General features: G+C 40.9%; 1 protein-coding gene across 1 annotated transcript in view; it reads right to left on the bottom strand.

The window, feature by feature from the left end:
- GRK3 (G protein-coupled receptor kinase 3) overlaps positions 1-17,689 on the bottom strand; it is a 2,112,642-nt gene that overhangs the window by 817,045 nt on the left and 1,277,908 nt on the right. The window contains exon 5 of the mRNA XM_044068485.1: positions 1,561-1,635. Coding sequence (XP_043924420.1) covers positions 1,561-1,635 — 75 coding nt within the window. The remainder of the gene's footprint in view (positions 1-1,560; positions 1,636-17,689) is intronic.

The raw sequence follows: 17,689 nt of genomic DNA on the forward strand, positions 1-17,689 counted from the left end.
AAACAAATACAAAAAAGTTGCAATTGGCAAACAAACCCTGCACACAGCTTATAGTTTAATAAACACCCCACTCCAAAAGGAAGATGTGACAGAGCTTGGAGCATTGGCAGATAACTCCTGACAGTGGTTGGGAAATCCTTCTATCTGCTTAATATCAAAAGGATTCTGCTTCATCTCTGGGCTGTAAAAAAATGATTAAGCACTGATCTTCATTATGTATGTTTTTCTGAATCAATGGATAAGTAAGGTTGTTTTATTTATCTTGCATCATCTTCACACAACACTGCAACATTGCCTCCACACTGATAAATAAACCATAATGAACATACAACAAATATTCTGTTTCATCTAGTGAAATATGTATGTATATCTGTCTACTCAGCTTTCTATTTATGTGTGTGTGTGTGTGTGTGTGTGTGTGTGTGTGTGTGTGTGTGTGTGTGTGTGTGTGTGTGTGTGTGTGTGTATTTACATAAGTATACAATTAAAAGAAAAAAAAAAACAGCAAAACAGCAACGAGCTTTCAACATCCACTTTATTAAACATTTAATACTACTAACCACACAATATATTATTTTATGTCTAGTTGAGACAAATCTTTCCAAATATGGGTGCAATACAACTTCATGTGATATGTAGAGCTTAAGGTGAAATAAGAAGTATCTATTACGATTCAAGAGTGTATTCAAATAGCTTCACTGGAAGCATGCAGCAATAAAGGTGAGACTATGACTTAGGCAACCCTAGCTTTTTAAACAGCTCAGGCACTTGATGGTGATGGTATAAGGGGGGGGCATTCTCTATCCCTGAGAGGAAGGGAGTGTGGTTGGAGTCTGTCTAGATGAGCTCTGGTAGAAGCTGGAACTATGAGAAAAGATGCCAGATGGGTGAAGGGTAGGTAGAGGGAAAAGGCATAATGACCCTTTGGACCCTGCACTCAAGTCGGCCTAACTACTGTCTACCCAACCTCATGTGATGACATCCACATTCAAAAGAGAGATGTTAGGGCTATTGAAAACCAATGTGAGTCACATTATGATGCCTACTGCTGCCTTCATCTTATCTCATTTGCCTGGCAAGCCTCAAACTGCATGAGCCTGCGCATGAAGAATGGGGGCTCTATGATCAGGTGTTTTCAAGACAGGAGGCCCCTCCAGGTGCAGATCACACAATGGAGATACCAGAACTAGCCTTGTGAAGATTGAGGTCTACAGGGTTAGACAGGGCTTGAACTCAGCATCATCAATCGCAAAAGCAATTAAAAAATAAGTATACTGAACCAGTATATATATATATATATATATATATATATATATATATATATATATATATATATATCTCATAAGCAGGAATGCAGGGAAGTTTTCTCTTGCCAAGTGTTGTATGTGGAACAAAAGTATATAAGCTTTAGAAGAGCTGTGCACTGAAATACAATGTATATGCTTATATCATAAAAAAGTTGTTTCTTAAAGCAGTATATACATTGTCTACTGATGCTCTGTTTACTATGGATGAATGTGGCAATTATGCAATAGGTAATGGAAATAAAATCCAACTCACCTGAAAAAGTGTGGGTGGCACTTGTTTCTTGGCAAGATGAGTCTGGACGTGGTCTACAGCTTTCTTGGAGAACATCTATGAAAAACAAGAAACAAGTAAAAGATAGTGAATAACCTACACAACTAATACACATCATTAATATGCATTGCATCATCAAAATATTCGCTCAGGTTCCACCTTTTCCTATTTATCACTTAGGTATGTAAATCATTATCATAGTAAATAAGCAACGTCAAAAGGAGCAGGTGTAATGCATTAGAACTGAGGTGATGATGATGATGATGATGATGATGATGGTAAACCTTTCCTGCATCACGTTTACATTGAATGAATTGAATAAAAATAGACAGCAGCGAAAGAAATTCTATCAATTCTCACTGAGGCATTAATCTTGCATACAGAACATGTCAGTCACTATCTACATCACTTAAAGAGCAAGTATTTCAAAGTCAGAGTCTAGTACAAGGAGGCAACTAAGACAGAGAAGAGAAAGACTTTATGAAATGGATTGGACTCTCAATACACATCATAAAATTAAAAGTCATACAGTACTCCATAACTTCGGTGAAAATTGTGAGTGTGTGTGTGTGTGTGTGTGTGTGTGTGTGTGTGTGTGCGTGTGTGTGTGTGTGTGTGTGTGTGTGTGTGCGCGCCTTATTGTCTGTCGGTTTTATTGTAGTTTTGTTTAACTAATAAACTGTTGCACCAGGTAAACTAATGTTTTACCCTAATTATAGGGAAAACTAAGTGAAGTTATTTTAATAAAGTGGATGGGGAAGGTTGTCTATCTCTGTACTGGGGTTGGGGGGGGGGGTTCTACCCCAGCACAAAATAGCGAAGGTTGTTGTTTTCATGATTTCCTTAGAATGTCATTGTGTTTTACAAAATGGTAGTTTCCAAAAGGTTCTAATAAGGAGTCCTTTAGGTGTGGGCAATGGATTATTGTAGTGGGTATAAGTAAATATCATGAAATGGCAGGTCTGTCTCTGAAATACCAAAATGATTTACAGAATTTCACAGATGTCATGCATTGACCAAAGCCTCACTGCTATTACAGCAACCATAACTAAGTTTACAGACACATGGCAAAGCACAACTAACTTAAATATAGAAAAGCAGCAGACAGTATACTGCAGTGATGAACTAAGGTTATAAATGGTGTTTATTATGAAGTAATGTGCAAATTTATACAACTATAAAAGAAATCAGCATATGAGTTGATTCAATGAGCAAAGGCTGATATCTCCTCTTCTGAAACCCTCACATGTTGCACATTTATTGCATTATCTAGCACCCATAAGCACTGATACATTTGTTTCATCCAGCTGCATGCAAAGATGTCAAGAACCAGACTGAGGATGGCACGTCCAGCCCCAGCTCTGAGCCCTATTAGATTCTGCAAGCACATCTGTAGGCTCATAGGTTCATAGGTCAGTACTAGGCTATCTGCCCGAGGGCATATGTAAGCCTAGCCAGAATGTGTTGGCTTTCGCCGCCCCCTTAGATTAGCTCCCTGTGCTTCTGTCCAGCAGAGCCATTAGTTCCCTGTGCCTCTGTCCAGCAGAGCCACTGCAGTGATCCCCAGGGTAAACTTTCTGTTTCCCATCCACTCATCAAGGTTTCTCTGGAAGAGTGTTAGTGAGGGGCTCTGCCTAATGTAGTTAGGAATTTTGTTCCAAAGCATGGGGAGTCTCTGGGACTGGAATCTATCCCTCCAGCATGTTCTATTTATTGTTGTGGCAAGGTTTAGCTCACTAGACCGGGTGGCTCGCAGTGACTTGGATTTCTTTAGGTGGAGCATGTCCATCAATTCTGAGTTGGACATGGCTTTGTAAGTCAGGCAGAGATCACCTCTGAGTAAGCAATATGCCACTGAGTACAGCTGGAGTTTCTTCAGTCGGGCTGCATAGGGCATCTGTTTGAGGCCAGTAATCCTCTTGGTGAGGTACTTCTGTGGTCTTTCCAGCTGTTACAGGTGTCTTGTAAGGTACATCCCAACTGGGGCATTGTACTCGATGATGGGTCTGATGAGTGATGAGTAGAGGGGCACAATAACCTCTTTTGTTCTAGATGTGAACCCTTTTGTGATTAGGTGGGCCACATAGAAGGATTTTCTAACCACCTTGGCAATATGATTATCAAAGGAGAGATTACTATCTATTTGGGTCCCCAGATCCCTTATTTCAATTTCTGTATTTAGGGGACTACCACGTATGTGGTTGCTCACGGGTGCTTTGTTTTTTCCAAAGGGGATGACTATGCACTTTTTGGCATTTAGGCTTAAGGCCATGATTTTGACACCAGGTATCCATCTCAATGAGACCCTCCTGGAGGATGTCTGTATCAGCCGGAGAGTTAATTATGGCCCCCAGTTTGCAGTCGTTTGCGAACTTGGAAAGCCATAGTCCTCCTGTGCTTGCCTGTATCTCTGAGAAGTATATACCGAACAGGAGTGGTCCCAGGACTGAGCCCTGGGGGATGCCACTTGTAACCAGTTTAGAGTCGGACCTAGAGCCTGCAACTTTCACCATGTGGGTTCTATCCATGAGCCAACTGGCAACCCATCTCATGACGTAAGGGTTTATATTCAGGCTGGTGAGCTTCTCTATAATACCAGAATGGGGAATGGTGTTGAAAGCCTTTGTGAGGTCTAGGTAGGCTGTGTGGACCTCCTTTCCCTCATCTAAAGCCTTGCTAACTGTCTCAAAGAAGTCCACCAGGTTTAGGAAGCATGATCTGGCCTTAACAAAGCCAAACTGGGTAGGGTCCAATGTTTGGAGATTCCCAATGTCACTGTTAATGAGTTCCATGATGATGCGCTTCATAGCCTTGCAGACCAGGCTAGTCAGGCTTATAGGGTGATTGTTCCCGGGGTCCGTTGTGGCTCCACCTTTGTGGAGCAGGATAACTGTTGCTGTGCGCCACTCTATGGGTATGTAGCCTGTAGAGAGGCTGAGTTTGAACAGTGTGTTTAGGTGAGGGATTAGTTCATTTTGGAGTTTGTGTAAGACACAGCCTGAGACATCGTCCAGTCCCATTGAAGCTGTGTTTTTGGCTTTGGGTAGGGCTGTTTCAACCTGTATGTCAGTGATTGCCGGGGCTCTACATTCTTCTGGTATGGTTATGGGCCCTTTAGGGGGTGAGAGGGGGCTGAAGTTGGCACTAAACCTGTATGCCAGAATGTTGGCAATATCAGTCGGTTCAGTGTATTTTGTGCCATTCTGCACTAACTCAGAGCAGATCTGAGAGTTTCCACTTAGGTTCGTGACATAGCTAAAGAACACTTTGTGGTTATCTTTGGAGTCCTTGGCAATTTTCTTTCGAAGCTAGCCTTGGATGATTTTATGAGGGATCGTAGTTTCTTGCTGATACTGATCAGGGATGTCTTTCCTTCTTGGGATTTTTCTCTTTTCTGTACTAGTTTCCTCCTTCTATTGTACAGCTTGTTTATGGCAGGGGTCCACCAGACTGGTTTCCTTTTCTTGTGGGAGTGAGTCTTGGTTTTGCTTGGGATAGCATGATCTATGCATTCTTGCAGGTGCTCATAGAGTGCCTTTGTAAGGGATTCAGCAGCTTGGACAGCGTTGTCCTTTAGCATGGGGCTGTGAACCTTTCCACCTTGGTCTTAAGTAACGTGAAGTTTGCTTTTGAAATGATTTTCACAGTGGTTTCCTTGACCGGGGGTGGGGGTGGAATGTGGATATCCAGAGTGATTAGACTATGGTCTGATCTAACCAGCGAGGGGTTGACCTCCAGTGTAGAGCACCGGTTGCCCATGTTGGTGATGACCAGGTCCAATATGTTGTCACCTCTGGTGGGAGTGTTGACCAATTGATCCAAGGCATATGAGTTTATAAATTCTAGGAAGCATTGGGCAAGGGAGTTAGTACTTGAATAGTTCTCCCAGTTAATGTTTGGGTAATTGAAATCACCCAATATTAGAGCATTTGGTAGGACCTTCATATTTTCCAGTGTCTCCAGAAATGCGGAATAGGGGTCTTGGGTCACTGTGGGTGATCTGTAGCAAGCTACAATTTGAAATGTAGTTTTTCCCATTGTTAGTTGCACATGGATGATCTCTGAGACATTATGCTGCGCCACTAACCTGGAGGTGTGGGTATCCTTGATGAATATGTATACACCACCACCTTTTGTGTTTCGGTCCGGGTTCTGTGGATGAAAAGTATGGTATGAGTTATAGCCTGGTAGTTCTTGGGTGCTCTCTGAAGCCTTAAACCAGGTTTCTGTTACTGCACAGACATCGATGTTCTCCATACTGTGAAGTGCCAAGACTGCATGCATTTTGAGATTTAGACTTCTGGCATTGAGTAGCATTACCCTTAGTTTTTGGTTACTTGTGCTATTTACAGTGGTGGGTTTGTCTTTTGAGCCTTGCCTAAAAAAGGCACTATGGGGGCAGCAAAAACCTTGGCCAGTATTCAAAAGCCTAAGGGTGACAGGTGCAAGCCATCTCTTGTGAAGCAACGTGGCTTGTTGAGCATGTCATCCCAGGCGGACAGATACTGGATCCCCTTTGAATGACACCAGAAACTTAGCCAATTATTGAAATTGATAATTTTTTCTTTATACTGTGGCATCATTCTTGGTGAGGGCAGGATGCTACTCAGGGTCAGGGTCATACCGGCTTGGGCTATGTGATCAGAGAGCTCTTCCATGTCTCTTTTCATGTAGTCCAGGGAGGTACGTCTCAGATCATTCACACCAACATGGTCAATGACAGAGTCATATTTGTACTTGTTCTGGAGTGACCTGAGTGCTTGTGTTATGTTGTCGATCTTGGCGCCTGACAGGCAGCTTACTATAACCTTCTCCTTGTCCAGCCTAGTTAGTGGGACATCAGTGTGCCTGACTATAGAGTCGCCTATTACTAGTGTGTTGGGTATGTTATTTTGCCTTAAGGGCTGTGATTGCATGGTTCACTGATTATGTGAAGTAGGTGTTTCATGGTTTGTGATGGAGTGTGGAGGTTGCTTGGGTGTCTGCTTTGGAGGTCTCTGTTGCTTTTGCAGATTTTTATTTAGAGCCTCTGAGTATGTTTTTGTGTATTTATGTGTGTTATTTGCCAGTGTTGGTTTAGTAGGTCTATGTGAGACTGGTAGTGTGATGCAAGTATTTCCCTTCTCCTCTTGACTGTCAGTTCCAGTCTTGGGTTGTGAGAGCTTTGCCTCCAGTTTGGCTGTATAATTGCATCTCTCGCATATATTAGTGTTTGGTGGTAGGAGGCGAGGGTTGTCTGTGTACATGAGGCAGTTGTAACATCGCCTCAAAATGCCCAGATTCACCAGCTGGACTGGAGAGTACACCTGAAACTGCCATTTGGACATGCCTGAATAGGTAAAGTGAGCTGTTTTACTGATTGGCTGGTAGGGACGAATAGAGAGCCTTGTCCTTCTGGACAGTATAGGTGGGTCTAGTACTATGGTTAATTAGTGCTTGCTATGAGTTTTGAGCAAGTAATGGGCTGTGAAATTAATGATTTGAGTGCTTAAGTTGAAAGTTTGTCTAGTTCCAAGGAAAAATTGATTAGTAGACTTCTTGGAGCCAGGAATAGTTTAACCCTGTAAAGAATAAAAAGAGATGAATATGTCATTATAAACTTCCAGGACTTACCAGAATTTCACACAAAGTCATCTAGGATACCCAGAATCAATGAGGACATCTGGACCACAATAAAACTTACTAGGATTGTCTGAAAAATAAACTGATACAGTGAATACTCGCATCTCTATTTTGTTTTCTCAAGCTGTGCTGTACAGTGGTAATGGCTACAAGAATTAATAGCTCTCCCAATGAAGAAGGAACGTGAACTATTAATAAGTGAGGACTCAAAAGGCACATTCCTGAAACACTGAGGTTCCAGATACAAGCTCGACCCCAGAGTCATAATCCAATCATGAGCTTGGTAAATGTATGAACTTCCTGTCAAGAATCCATGTCACAAACACCAGCAGTTGATACATTCTTGAAATAGACAATCAGAGGTATGATCTTTACCTGCGATGTCCCAAGGACCATGGTTCAGTCTTGAGTTCTGGTCACTGTCTGTGCGGAGTCTGCATATTATCTTTGGGTATGGGTAGGTTTTCTCTGGGTAGCTCAGTTTCTTTCCACCTTTTAAAAGCATTCGGGTTGACTGACAACACAAAACTGCTTTTATACATACAGTCTACCATCCTTGCCCTTGCTATTCAAATGACTGCTAAAAAGAGCCCAAGGACTAGCCCAATTACACTTAGAATAAATGAATTACAAAAGCAGCCATCCCTGTGGTGTGGTAGCCTTTGATCACTCCAACGATTAACGTCCTGATGGCAAAACATAATGCAGTTGTCCAATCCAGTTACATACATTTTTCTAAATAATGGTTAGGCTCCACATACTAAGAGCAAGGAAGACAAATCCCTAGTCTGCCTTCCTGTGAGTATGGCTCTTCTTGTTAGTTCTAACACCATTTTTGGGAAGAAATGCATGTCACACATATGGGTCACCTGTTTCTTATATAAAAAAAAAAAAACGTTCTCAACAAATCTGGATCTGATGTTCCAAGATGTGGCAAGTGGTTCCCAACAAATCTGGATCTGATGTTCCAAGATTTGGCAAGTGGAGGACAATCTCTGGATGATCCATTCCTCGTGGATCTCCATCAGGAAGACTTTCCTTAGTTTTAGCTCTTGCACAGCAAAAGAACTGTGTCTCTGTAAAATAAATCATTTTCACTGAGATGTGAATGCTGTCAATATATTGTTGTTGACCCTCGGCCAGCCACGCAGCTCTTCTTGAAACAGTTGTTATGACTGTGTACCATACTGTATGTTCACCTCCTGCAGTGTGGCTTGGTAGCCCAAATCATATCCCCTTCCAGAACCTAGACAATGATAAGCACGACTCTTAGCTTGACCAGTCTTGTGTTCATCCCTTTATATAAGGAGCGCAACATGTCATGTACCAAAAAGGACCCTAAGAGAGATCCTCTTCCTACCAGCATAATTTTTATTCTCATAACATGTGTTTACCTCAGCTGCAGAAAGGGAAACCTCACAATTATATTAGTAGAAATGGGTTTTCAGTCTAGCTCATGGTGATGGTGTACTATTACCTAAAAAATCTTCCCATATTATGATGAATCTGATTTGATTTCTCACTCTTCATGAAAAGTCCTCTAATGTGTAGATGAACAAATGGACCAGTGAAGTTAATAATGACCATTAGGCAAAGAAGGTGTAGAGGAACTTGTGGCTCAATTCAGTTCTGCTTTTAAACCCAGGATGACAATGCTGTGACTTCCTTGGACATTTCCATATGCAGGAGAGGCAGACATTGGAGAGTTTCTAGCACCATCCCAGCAAAGGAAACTCATTGCTGGGATCCAATAGGACTTTCCCCAGTTTACAATTACCAAGGGACCAAGGAATATTATCAGGGGTTCCCTGATCAAAGCTAGAATAATGCAATCAAGCAAAAATAGTTATACTACGAAAGGCTTCTACAGAATATTTGTCACCGTGATCAAAGTTTTGAAGAAAAATGTGAGTGCAGAGGATAACTGGTGGCAGATATGGAATCATTTCTGTGATTCCCAGAGACTGATATGCCAAAAGTCATTTCCACATCCAGAGATAGCACCCAGCTCCACAGAAGCAGCAAAGACAAAAATCTATGAATGCCGCCATCCAAAACTTTAGAAAATGGATATGATGACTGGCTAGGCTGTGACTGAGATAGAGGTAGGAACAAAAGCACATATTAGACTGGAGTCATCAGCAGCTTGTACTATGTTGGCCTCATTGGGACTCCTACGGATATAAGAAGGAAAGAGGAGAATTCATCTTGCCATCTCACTGTTTGGGAACCTATTAGTAAGGTAACTAACAAACCAGATAAGTGAGGAGGATTTAGTTAGGACAATATGATGACTGACTGTTGAATGCATTGGATAGATCCAGAAATAGGGCTAAGACTAGATGACCTGTACTTCTATTATGAGGTATTATATCTGTGAAGGTTAAAAGAGCAGTGGTTGTTATCTGACTAATTGTCAGTGATCCAACTGCAGGAGAATCTCAAGGCTCAGTGTAGAGTCCTTTAATATTTGTTTTCTTCTTTTCCAGTGGTAAACAGTGTTAAAATCCATCTCTGGGTAACACGATATGCACTTGACTTCAAGGTGAAAGCATTATTACCAATGAACAATGCTATAACTAGTCTAGGCATGCTTGTAGATGACAGCCTTACCTTTGATCAGAATGATACCATAACATTAGTTAAAGAGGCATATGGGTTAAAAATCAAATGCTAAAAGCACAGCAGGGTAATTTGCAGAAATAATGCTCCACAACATGCGACACATATTTGGTCAACTGCAGGCTACAATGTAGCTTTTATCCTTACCCACTGAAACAAATTTTGCAGATACAGAAAGTTAAAAAAATTTGACAATGAAAATAATGGAGGTCCATGTTTTATTTTATCATATTGGGTCATGACGCGTGATCTGTGACTAGTCTTTAAGAAACAACAAATTATTCTTACACTTCATTTGCAACTGTGTAGGCATAGCATATGAAATAAATCACATCCACTGCCCTTCATAATTCAGAAAAATCTACCAAAGAACTAACAGGATGTCTGCTTTCTTCACACTGTAGCTGGAACAGAACAGTTATGGACTAAGTATCCAAATTAAGGTACTACCATCAGAAAATAAGGGGTAAGAGTTTTCCCCATGGCTATAGTTTACTAACATATAAGTGCAGACTAGTTCTAACAAGCAGTACAAGCAACAAATCACCCTGGGGACATGACATGCTGCTCAGAAAAATATAACTGAATGATAATATTATTATAAATCTAAAAACAAGAGAAGGTAACACTATGTGTGCGTGAGCTGCTCTGTTTCCAGTGCTGCACCATTACACATTGCTACACTAACCAAGTGTACTGCAGTCCAACAACAGTGGCACTGCCACCCGCCGATAAATCTTTTTGCAGTACATCCCTTCATTTCAAGACAGGACTGTGCCCTGTGCGTGAGTAATAACGTAATTAATTCCGTGACTTGTTCTGCCTTATGTCTGCAGAAGAGCTAATGTGACAGATGTCGTCTGTTGCCATTACTACAAATGTACCAGCATTTGTAAAAGTTCAAGGAATTACCTCAAGATGAAGAAACAGCATGAGTGAGAACTTCAGAACAGATATGCAGCAGAGACAGTTATGGAACTAAAGTACATAAGGAAAGCTGGTGGTGAAATGCAGAAGTCCAGAAAGTCATCAAAATTTGGAGATAAGAAGAGATGGAAAGACTAGGAAGGAACAATGGTTGGCTAACAAAGAAGCTAAGAAAGGAGTTGTAGTAAAGAACACGGCATCGGAGGCATTCTACCAACTTCTGGAAAGTGACTCAGTGAGTGGCACAAAGAAACTATATCAGGCTGCAAGGCAAAGACAGAAAGATAAAGAAGATAGTCAGACACCCTTCCTAAGGGATGCCAGCAACAACCTGCTCACCAGTCCACAGGACATCCAAGGCAGATGGAAGGAGTAGTTCCAGCAACTTCTAAATGAAGAAAACCCCACAGAAGCTGTACTGCTTCTGTGGCCCTCTTCAAGAGAAATCTTGATGAGTGGGGAGGAAATAGAAGGCTCCAGGGCCATTAGCCTAGTGCACACCTATGAACCTATGAACCTATAGACAGCCTACTGCGAGAGAAAAGCAGGAGCCCACCATAGAAGAAGTAGGAACAGCACTAAAGAAAATAAAGTCAGGGAAAGCAGCAGCCTCAGATGAGGTCACAGCAGATATGATAAAGATGCTGAATGAGATGGGGGGGATGACTCCTGAAAGTACTCATAGTAATGTGGAGAGAAAGGCATATCCCAGATGAGTGCAGAATAAGCATACTAGTGTCAGTGTTCAAGAACAATGGGGACACTCACTACCCCAGGCAGTACAGGGGTATCAAACTCCTGTAACATTGCATGAAAACTCTACAGAGAAAATTATTGATAAATGAATGCACAGAGTCATAGAATGTAAGATGGGAGATGAGCAGTTCAGATTCAGATCAGGTTGCAGCACAAATGACCAGATGTTTGCAGTGAGACAGATAGCTGAAAAGAAGCTAGAGATGAGGAAAGAGCCCAACTGGACATTCCTAGGCTTGGAGAAAGCATATGACGAGCTCCCAATAAAGTTGATTTGGGCAGTCTTATGGTTGTTTGAAATCCCAGAAATATTGGTAATATTAGTGCAGGCTATGTATAAGGACCCAATTACTCAAGTGCAAAAAGTGTTCGGTCTCACAGAGGCGTTCCCAATGAGTGTGGGTGAGCACGGTGTTCAGCTCTAAGTCCACTGCTATTCATACAGGTGACAGACTACATTAGCAAACAGGTCAGAGGGGACCAATCTACAAAGTTGTTATATGAAGATGGTGTGGCATTGCAGGCAGACTCTCAGAAAAAACATTAGCAAAGGATAGGGGAATGGAATGCAAAACTGAAGACACATGGGATGAAACTGAATACAGATAAGACAGTTGAAAAGGCAGCAAATGGCAGAGCTCAGAAGAAGATAAGAGTTGAGTAAAAGGCAAAATATTGGAGCAGGTTAATAGTTTCAAGAATCTGGAATGGGTGATTGAGGAGAAGGAAATTCTGAATGAAAAGGTTGAAGCTGGAATCAGAGGGTCTGCATCCAAATGACAGAGTTCCAGGTGTAGTATATGAGAATTCCAAAGAAGCTGAAATGTAAGGTGTACAAAACAGCAACCAGTACCACTGTACTGTATAGAAACCTGGGCAGTAAAAGCAGAGCAGTTGAGGAAGATAGAGGTGATAGAGTTGAAGTGCTTAAAATGGGTGGTAGCATGTACACTGTAGGACAGATGAAGAAATGAGGGCATGCAGAAAAGGTAAAATAAAACAGATTACAGTGGTTAAGGCACTGGTATAGAGAAGCAGAAGGCAATCTGGTGAAGAAGATTTGGGACATCCAGCAAATAGGTGGATGGACAGCACGACAGATGACCTGCAGCATTCAGGCATGAGTGCTGAAGAAGCAGGAGAGGGATACTGAGCAGAGAGAGATGGCGATAGTTGACACAACACCCTGGCCCCATTTAGAAAATGGGGAACAGGGAGGTGATGACACTGATTACCTGACTTACTCCAGAGAATCTACCCTCTGCACAGATCCCTATGTTGCCTCATTTTATGTCTTCTTTGCAGATCTTGTACCACCTCTCTATCACTGAACTCAGCTTAACCCATCCTCTAGTTCCACCCTCTTTTCTCATTATACAATGCAAACATGTTCCCAGCTGTAAAATGCTATTAGTATGAATTCAAATCTTTAACCTCCAGCCACATCTCCTTTTTCCATTATACATATATATATATATATATATATATATATATATATATATATATATATTTTTTTTTTTTTGTAAATATGCATGGAACTGTTGAATGCAGCTTCTCTTTACTGTAGACAAGTTATTATTGTTTCTGTATATTTACCAGTTTTTTTATAATTTCTGCTTTTCATAGTTCTGCATGCCTATTTTTATATGCATTGTCTGTACAGACACAAAAAAAGTTTAAAAACAGTCAGTATTGAAAAGAGCTCTACCTAGTTAAACAAATTGAATAAATAAATAAATATTAAAACATTAAAAGTAGCCCAGCAGATCTGAAGTTCAATGATTTTTCTGGGAGTGTCAGATGTTACTCTCAATTGATATGTGACCTAAAAGAGCAGGGAACTTGTTCTAAAGTTTGGGAGTGATGTTGATACACAGAAAATAATTTTTATAGCAAGTCATGCACAAGAGGAGTCCTAAAAATACTGGGCATCTTCATGTACTGCAGCTATCACTTGGCAAACTTTGACAGGGTTTGGTAATCTTTTGTTACCTGCATCAGAAACTGCAAGCTTGATCATCCTATGTTACTGACCTACAAGAAACAGTTCACAGTGAACTGTGAACAATACACTCTGTGCTGTAGTCATGTAGGGGACTGTCCATAATGCTTGCAACTTCTCTTGAGTTGCAGACTCATTTCAGTTTGAATATCTGAAACATCCAGTTCATAGCTTTCTACTACAACTTAATTATCTCTCTCTCTCTCTCTCTCTTGCTGTCTCTCTCTCTCTCTCTATATATATATATATATATATATATATAACTGATGTGCCATATATGACTGATGTGCCACTGAAACATGAGGGAAGAGAGGAAGTTCTGGATTAATACTCAGCTGTGCTGTCCACCACTGTAACTCTCACCTGATAAAGTCCAGCACCAGCAACTAGACTTACTAAGAATGTAAGTGTTAGGTCCAGCAATTTTGTACATACCATTGAATTTTCTTCAAATGGAAATAGGCCAGTGGTATCATGGAATCGTGGATGCCGTCAGTCCTAGAGCTTTTAGGAATTCTCTTACCAAGGAGATGTTCCTCCTGAAGAATTTCTGAAACATCTCCTGGTAGGACAGCATCCTGTTTTCATGAATCTAGGACATTCTTTTGTTGGTGTTTATTAAGCACGCCAGGAAAACAAGTCTTTGTGTGGATGTCAGGCACAACTTCTGTGGGTTCATCTTAAACCCTAGCTGGGACAGTGAGGGATAGCTTCTTTAGCTATTGCAAATACCTGGATATGGACTGCACAGATCAGCAAGTCATTCAAGTAAGGAAAAATGTGATTGACAAGAGTCCAGCAGTGAGCCACTACTGGGGCAAGGCATTTCATAAACATTCGAGGTACAGTGGACATGCCAAAGGGCAATCCAAAGAACTGATAGTACGAAGTGATGACCAATGATGATTTGCATCCTTTAAGTCTAGGGTCACCAAGAAGCAGTGGTCCAGCAGAAGAACAAGCACTGTCTGCTGGGTGAGCATCTTGAAAGTGGGAACCTTGATAAAAGTATTTAGAAAGGATAAGTCCAACACCAATCTCCATGACAGCTCTATTTAGGGGACCAGGAACATTCTGGAGTAGAAACCTTTCATCCTTTAACAAGAAGGGACTGGCTGTATGACTCCTGAGCCCAGGATGTGCCAGAGTACAAGACGCCATAATGAAATCTGGACCATCCCCACCCCCACCCCCCTGAATGGAGGCAAATGTTCCTTCCACTGCCACCTATAAACTCTGCATACAATGTTGAAAACCCATTTGTTAGAAACCATTGATGGCCAGGATGCCTTTTGAGAGCTATATTTTGAGATGGGGCACCAGAAGGGGAACATGAGAATGATAGGTATTAAGCCTTGGCATAGCCATAGGTTGGAAGGATGGTAATGCTTTATTGGGAAAAGAATACCTCTTGCTAAGTTTCAGTGAGTTCTTATCCTGCCATTTCCTTTTTTTGCCTTGTTTTTGGTTCTGCTGGGATTTCTGTTTCCTGGGCCACTGAAAACTACCCTGTTTATTGGAGGGAAACTTGGGAATATAAAACATTTTAGATACCCCATGCATCAGTTTACCACTGTCATCCAAGTGTTTTAGGATCTGATTTACTGCTGTACCAAATACACAACTGGAATCAAGCAAAGCATTCATAATCTCATTTTGTAACTCATCAGCAATGTTTTGGTTGTGCAATCAAACGTACTTCTTTACCACCACTGACACTACTGCATTACTAGAAAGAAAATCAGCACTCTTTAGACACTTTACAAACATGGGGAACAATCTTTCACATAGACTTTCTGCTCAGCAGGTACCAATGCAGCAGACTTGTATAAACTATACAAACAAATCAATTAAGGTCTGAGGAAGCCACCAGGAAGGTGGTGAAAGTGCTTACCTTGTTTGTATATAATAAATTACATGTTTTTAGAGCCATACGTCTTGCGACCATTTTATTTCTTTCGCTTGTGTATACTATACATACAAATCAACACAAACTTCCTAAAAAAAATGGTAATTAAACACTTTAAAAGCTACTGTGCTGGAGGACTGTACCAGCTTATTTCCCTGAGATTCTAGCTAATTGCCTAATTTATCTCGAGGGACTGGTTTTGATGAAGACGTGGCCTTTTTATTGGCAAAGGTCACTTAGGACACAGAAGCAGGATCTGCAGATAAGGGGCTTAGAGACCAGGCATGGTTGAGCACAACCTGAATTTCTTAAACACTTGTTAGGCCGAGACCAATTCAGAAAGGAGAATTACAAGCTTGCTTAAAAGCATCCTCCAATGCTGGTATCAGTGGAGGTTCACCACAAATATATACCCTGTTGATCTTGGCCATAGCCAACGATTGCTCCCAACTGAATACATCCCTAAATCTAGCCAGAGTTTGGGAAAAGAAAAACATTTGTTTCAGTTTATGAACCTGTTTGTTCTCAGAGGAAACAGACTGGACAGATTCTGACCCTTCCAAAACTTCAGATTCCAGATCCCCTTAAAAATCAGGATCCTTGGATGGTTTAACAAGATGTATGAGTGCTGACGTTACTCATAACTTGGGTTTACACCAGTAATCAATAGACTCATCATAGACACCCGCTCGGGTGAAAACACAGTCAGACTGTTGCCCTGCAATGTGGTGGGTCTTCTGTCTCTTTTTCACATGCACTACACTGTTGGAAGAATCCCGGGGGGGGGGGACATGTCAACACTTGCAACAGATTCTGTACCCCCTGACTTTCCCTGCACTGAAAGAATTTGGTTCTCCCACACCTCAACCAGGTAATGGCACATTCCAGGAGGACTTATCTGACCATCATATCACACAGTTGTGGTTTTTCCACCATACCAGGAGAGCTGGAGGCAAAATAGGATGAGTGGTCAGATAGCCAGTATAAGGCTAATGCGGATTCACAAGACATAGGCTGAAGACAGGACAGATGGGGGCAGGGGGCACCATATCTGAGTCCATCAAGTCAGGGGACAAAAAAATAGCCAGAACAATACCAATAACAGATGCATGGTCAGCCCAGTAAAAATTACCCAATCCCACTATACTCACTATAAATAGCAACCTGAAGTCTACTTCTGCAGGGAAGATCTTCTATTCAGTGCTTTGAATAAAATGACCAAGTAGTTTCAGAAACAGTAAAATAAGTATAAACTACATGCCAAAAATCCCCCAATTGTTATAAAAAATAAATAAAAATCAGAAACACATGATTAGAAAAAGGATAAAACAGTTTTGGGCAAGAAATAAGCATAAACTTATTAAAAAGCTTGTCAGAAATATATAAGATACAAAATGGCATCAATATTTCGATTTAAACAGAAAATCATTTGAAATGCTGCAGATCTGCTCAATCACCTCAACTAATCTTAACATAAAAAAACCTGCAATATTAGCAATATAAGCAAGTTTTCCTGCCAGACTTCTGTATGAAACTTTTAAGCAACATCAGGCCCGATTAACTCGCATCTCTGGAAGCACTAGGTAATAAGAGGAAATGCAGTAAAATTGCCGTCATACAGAAACCAAGTTAAATATTCACAAATGGCCTTAAAACACATTTGAAACAATAAAAATACCCAAAACTAACAATCAGATTATAATAAATACCATAAAATGTGCAGGCAAAGAGAACCTAAATATATACAAAATTTTCCAATCAGAAAAAAACAGAGCAGCAGAATACGCTATTCAAGCACTACAAAAACCAGAGGGAGGAAATGAATCCAAAAATGGTTTCTTATCTGATCTCAACAGCTGAAAAGATCCAGAGTAAGAAGCAGTCGTCCAAGAGATCCTTCCGTTACTAAGGCACTAGAAAACTCAAAGGGTCCTGTATGTGGATCAGTAAGGCAGTCCCTGTACACCCATGTGATTGGTCCATCAGCCTCACAGACAGGAAGTCAGAAGGACATGGAGCTTTAGTAGACTGCAAAAAGAGAGTAGCAGGGCACTAGTACGAAAATGCCACTAAGGCAGTATATTAGTTTAACATTTTGAACTAGCATTAAAGAAGGCAGGAGTTTGTCTGTCCCATTAAAATATCAATATTACTTTCTTTCTTTGGATTAATATTCTAAATATCCAGAAAGGTTAAACTTAAAGGATACAATTACATTTATTATAACTAATGGCCTCTAAAAAATATTTTTCTTGATGCAATATTCCAGAAGA

The sequence above is a fragment of the Protopterus annectens genome, chromosome 4.part0, assembly GCF_019279795.1.
Source record: "Protopterus annectens isolate FY-2018-M chromosome 4.part0, PAN1.0, whole genome shotgun sequence".
Taxonomy (NCBI): Eukaryota; Metazoa; Chordata; order Ceratodontiformes; family Protopteridae; genus Protopterus; species Protopterus annectens.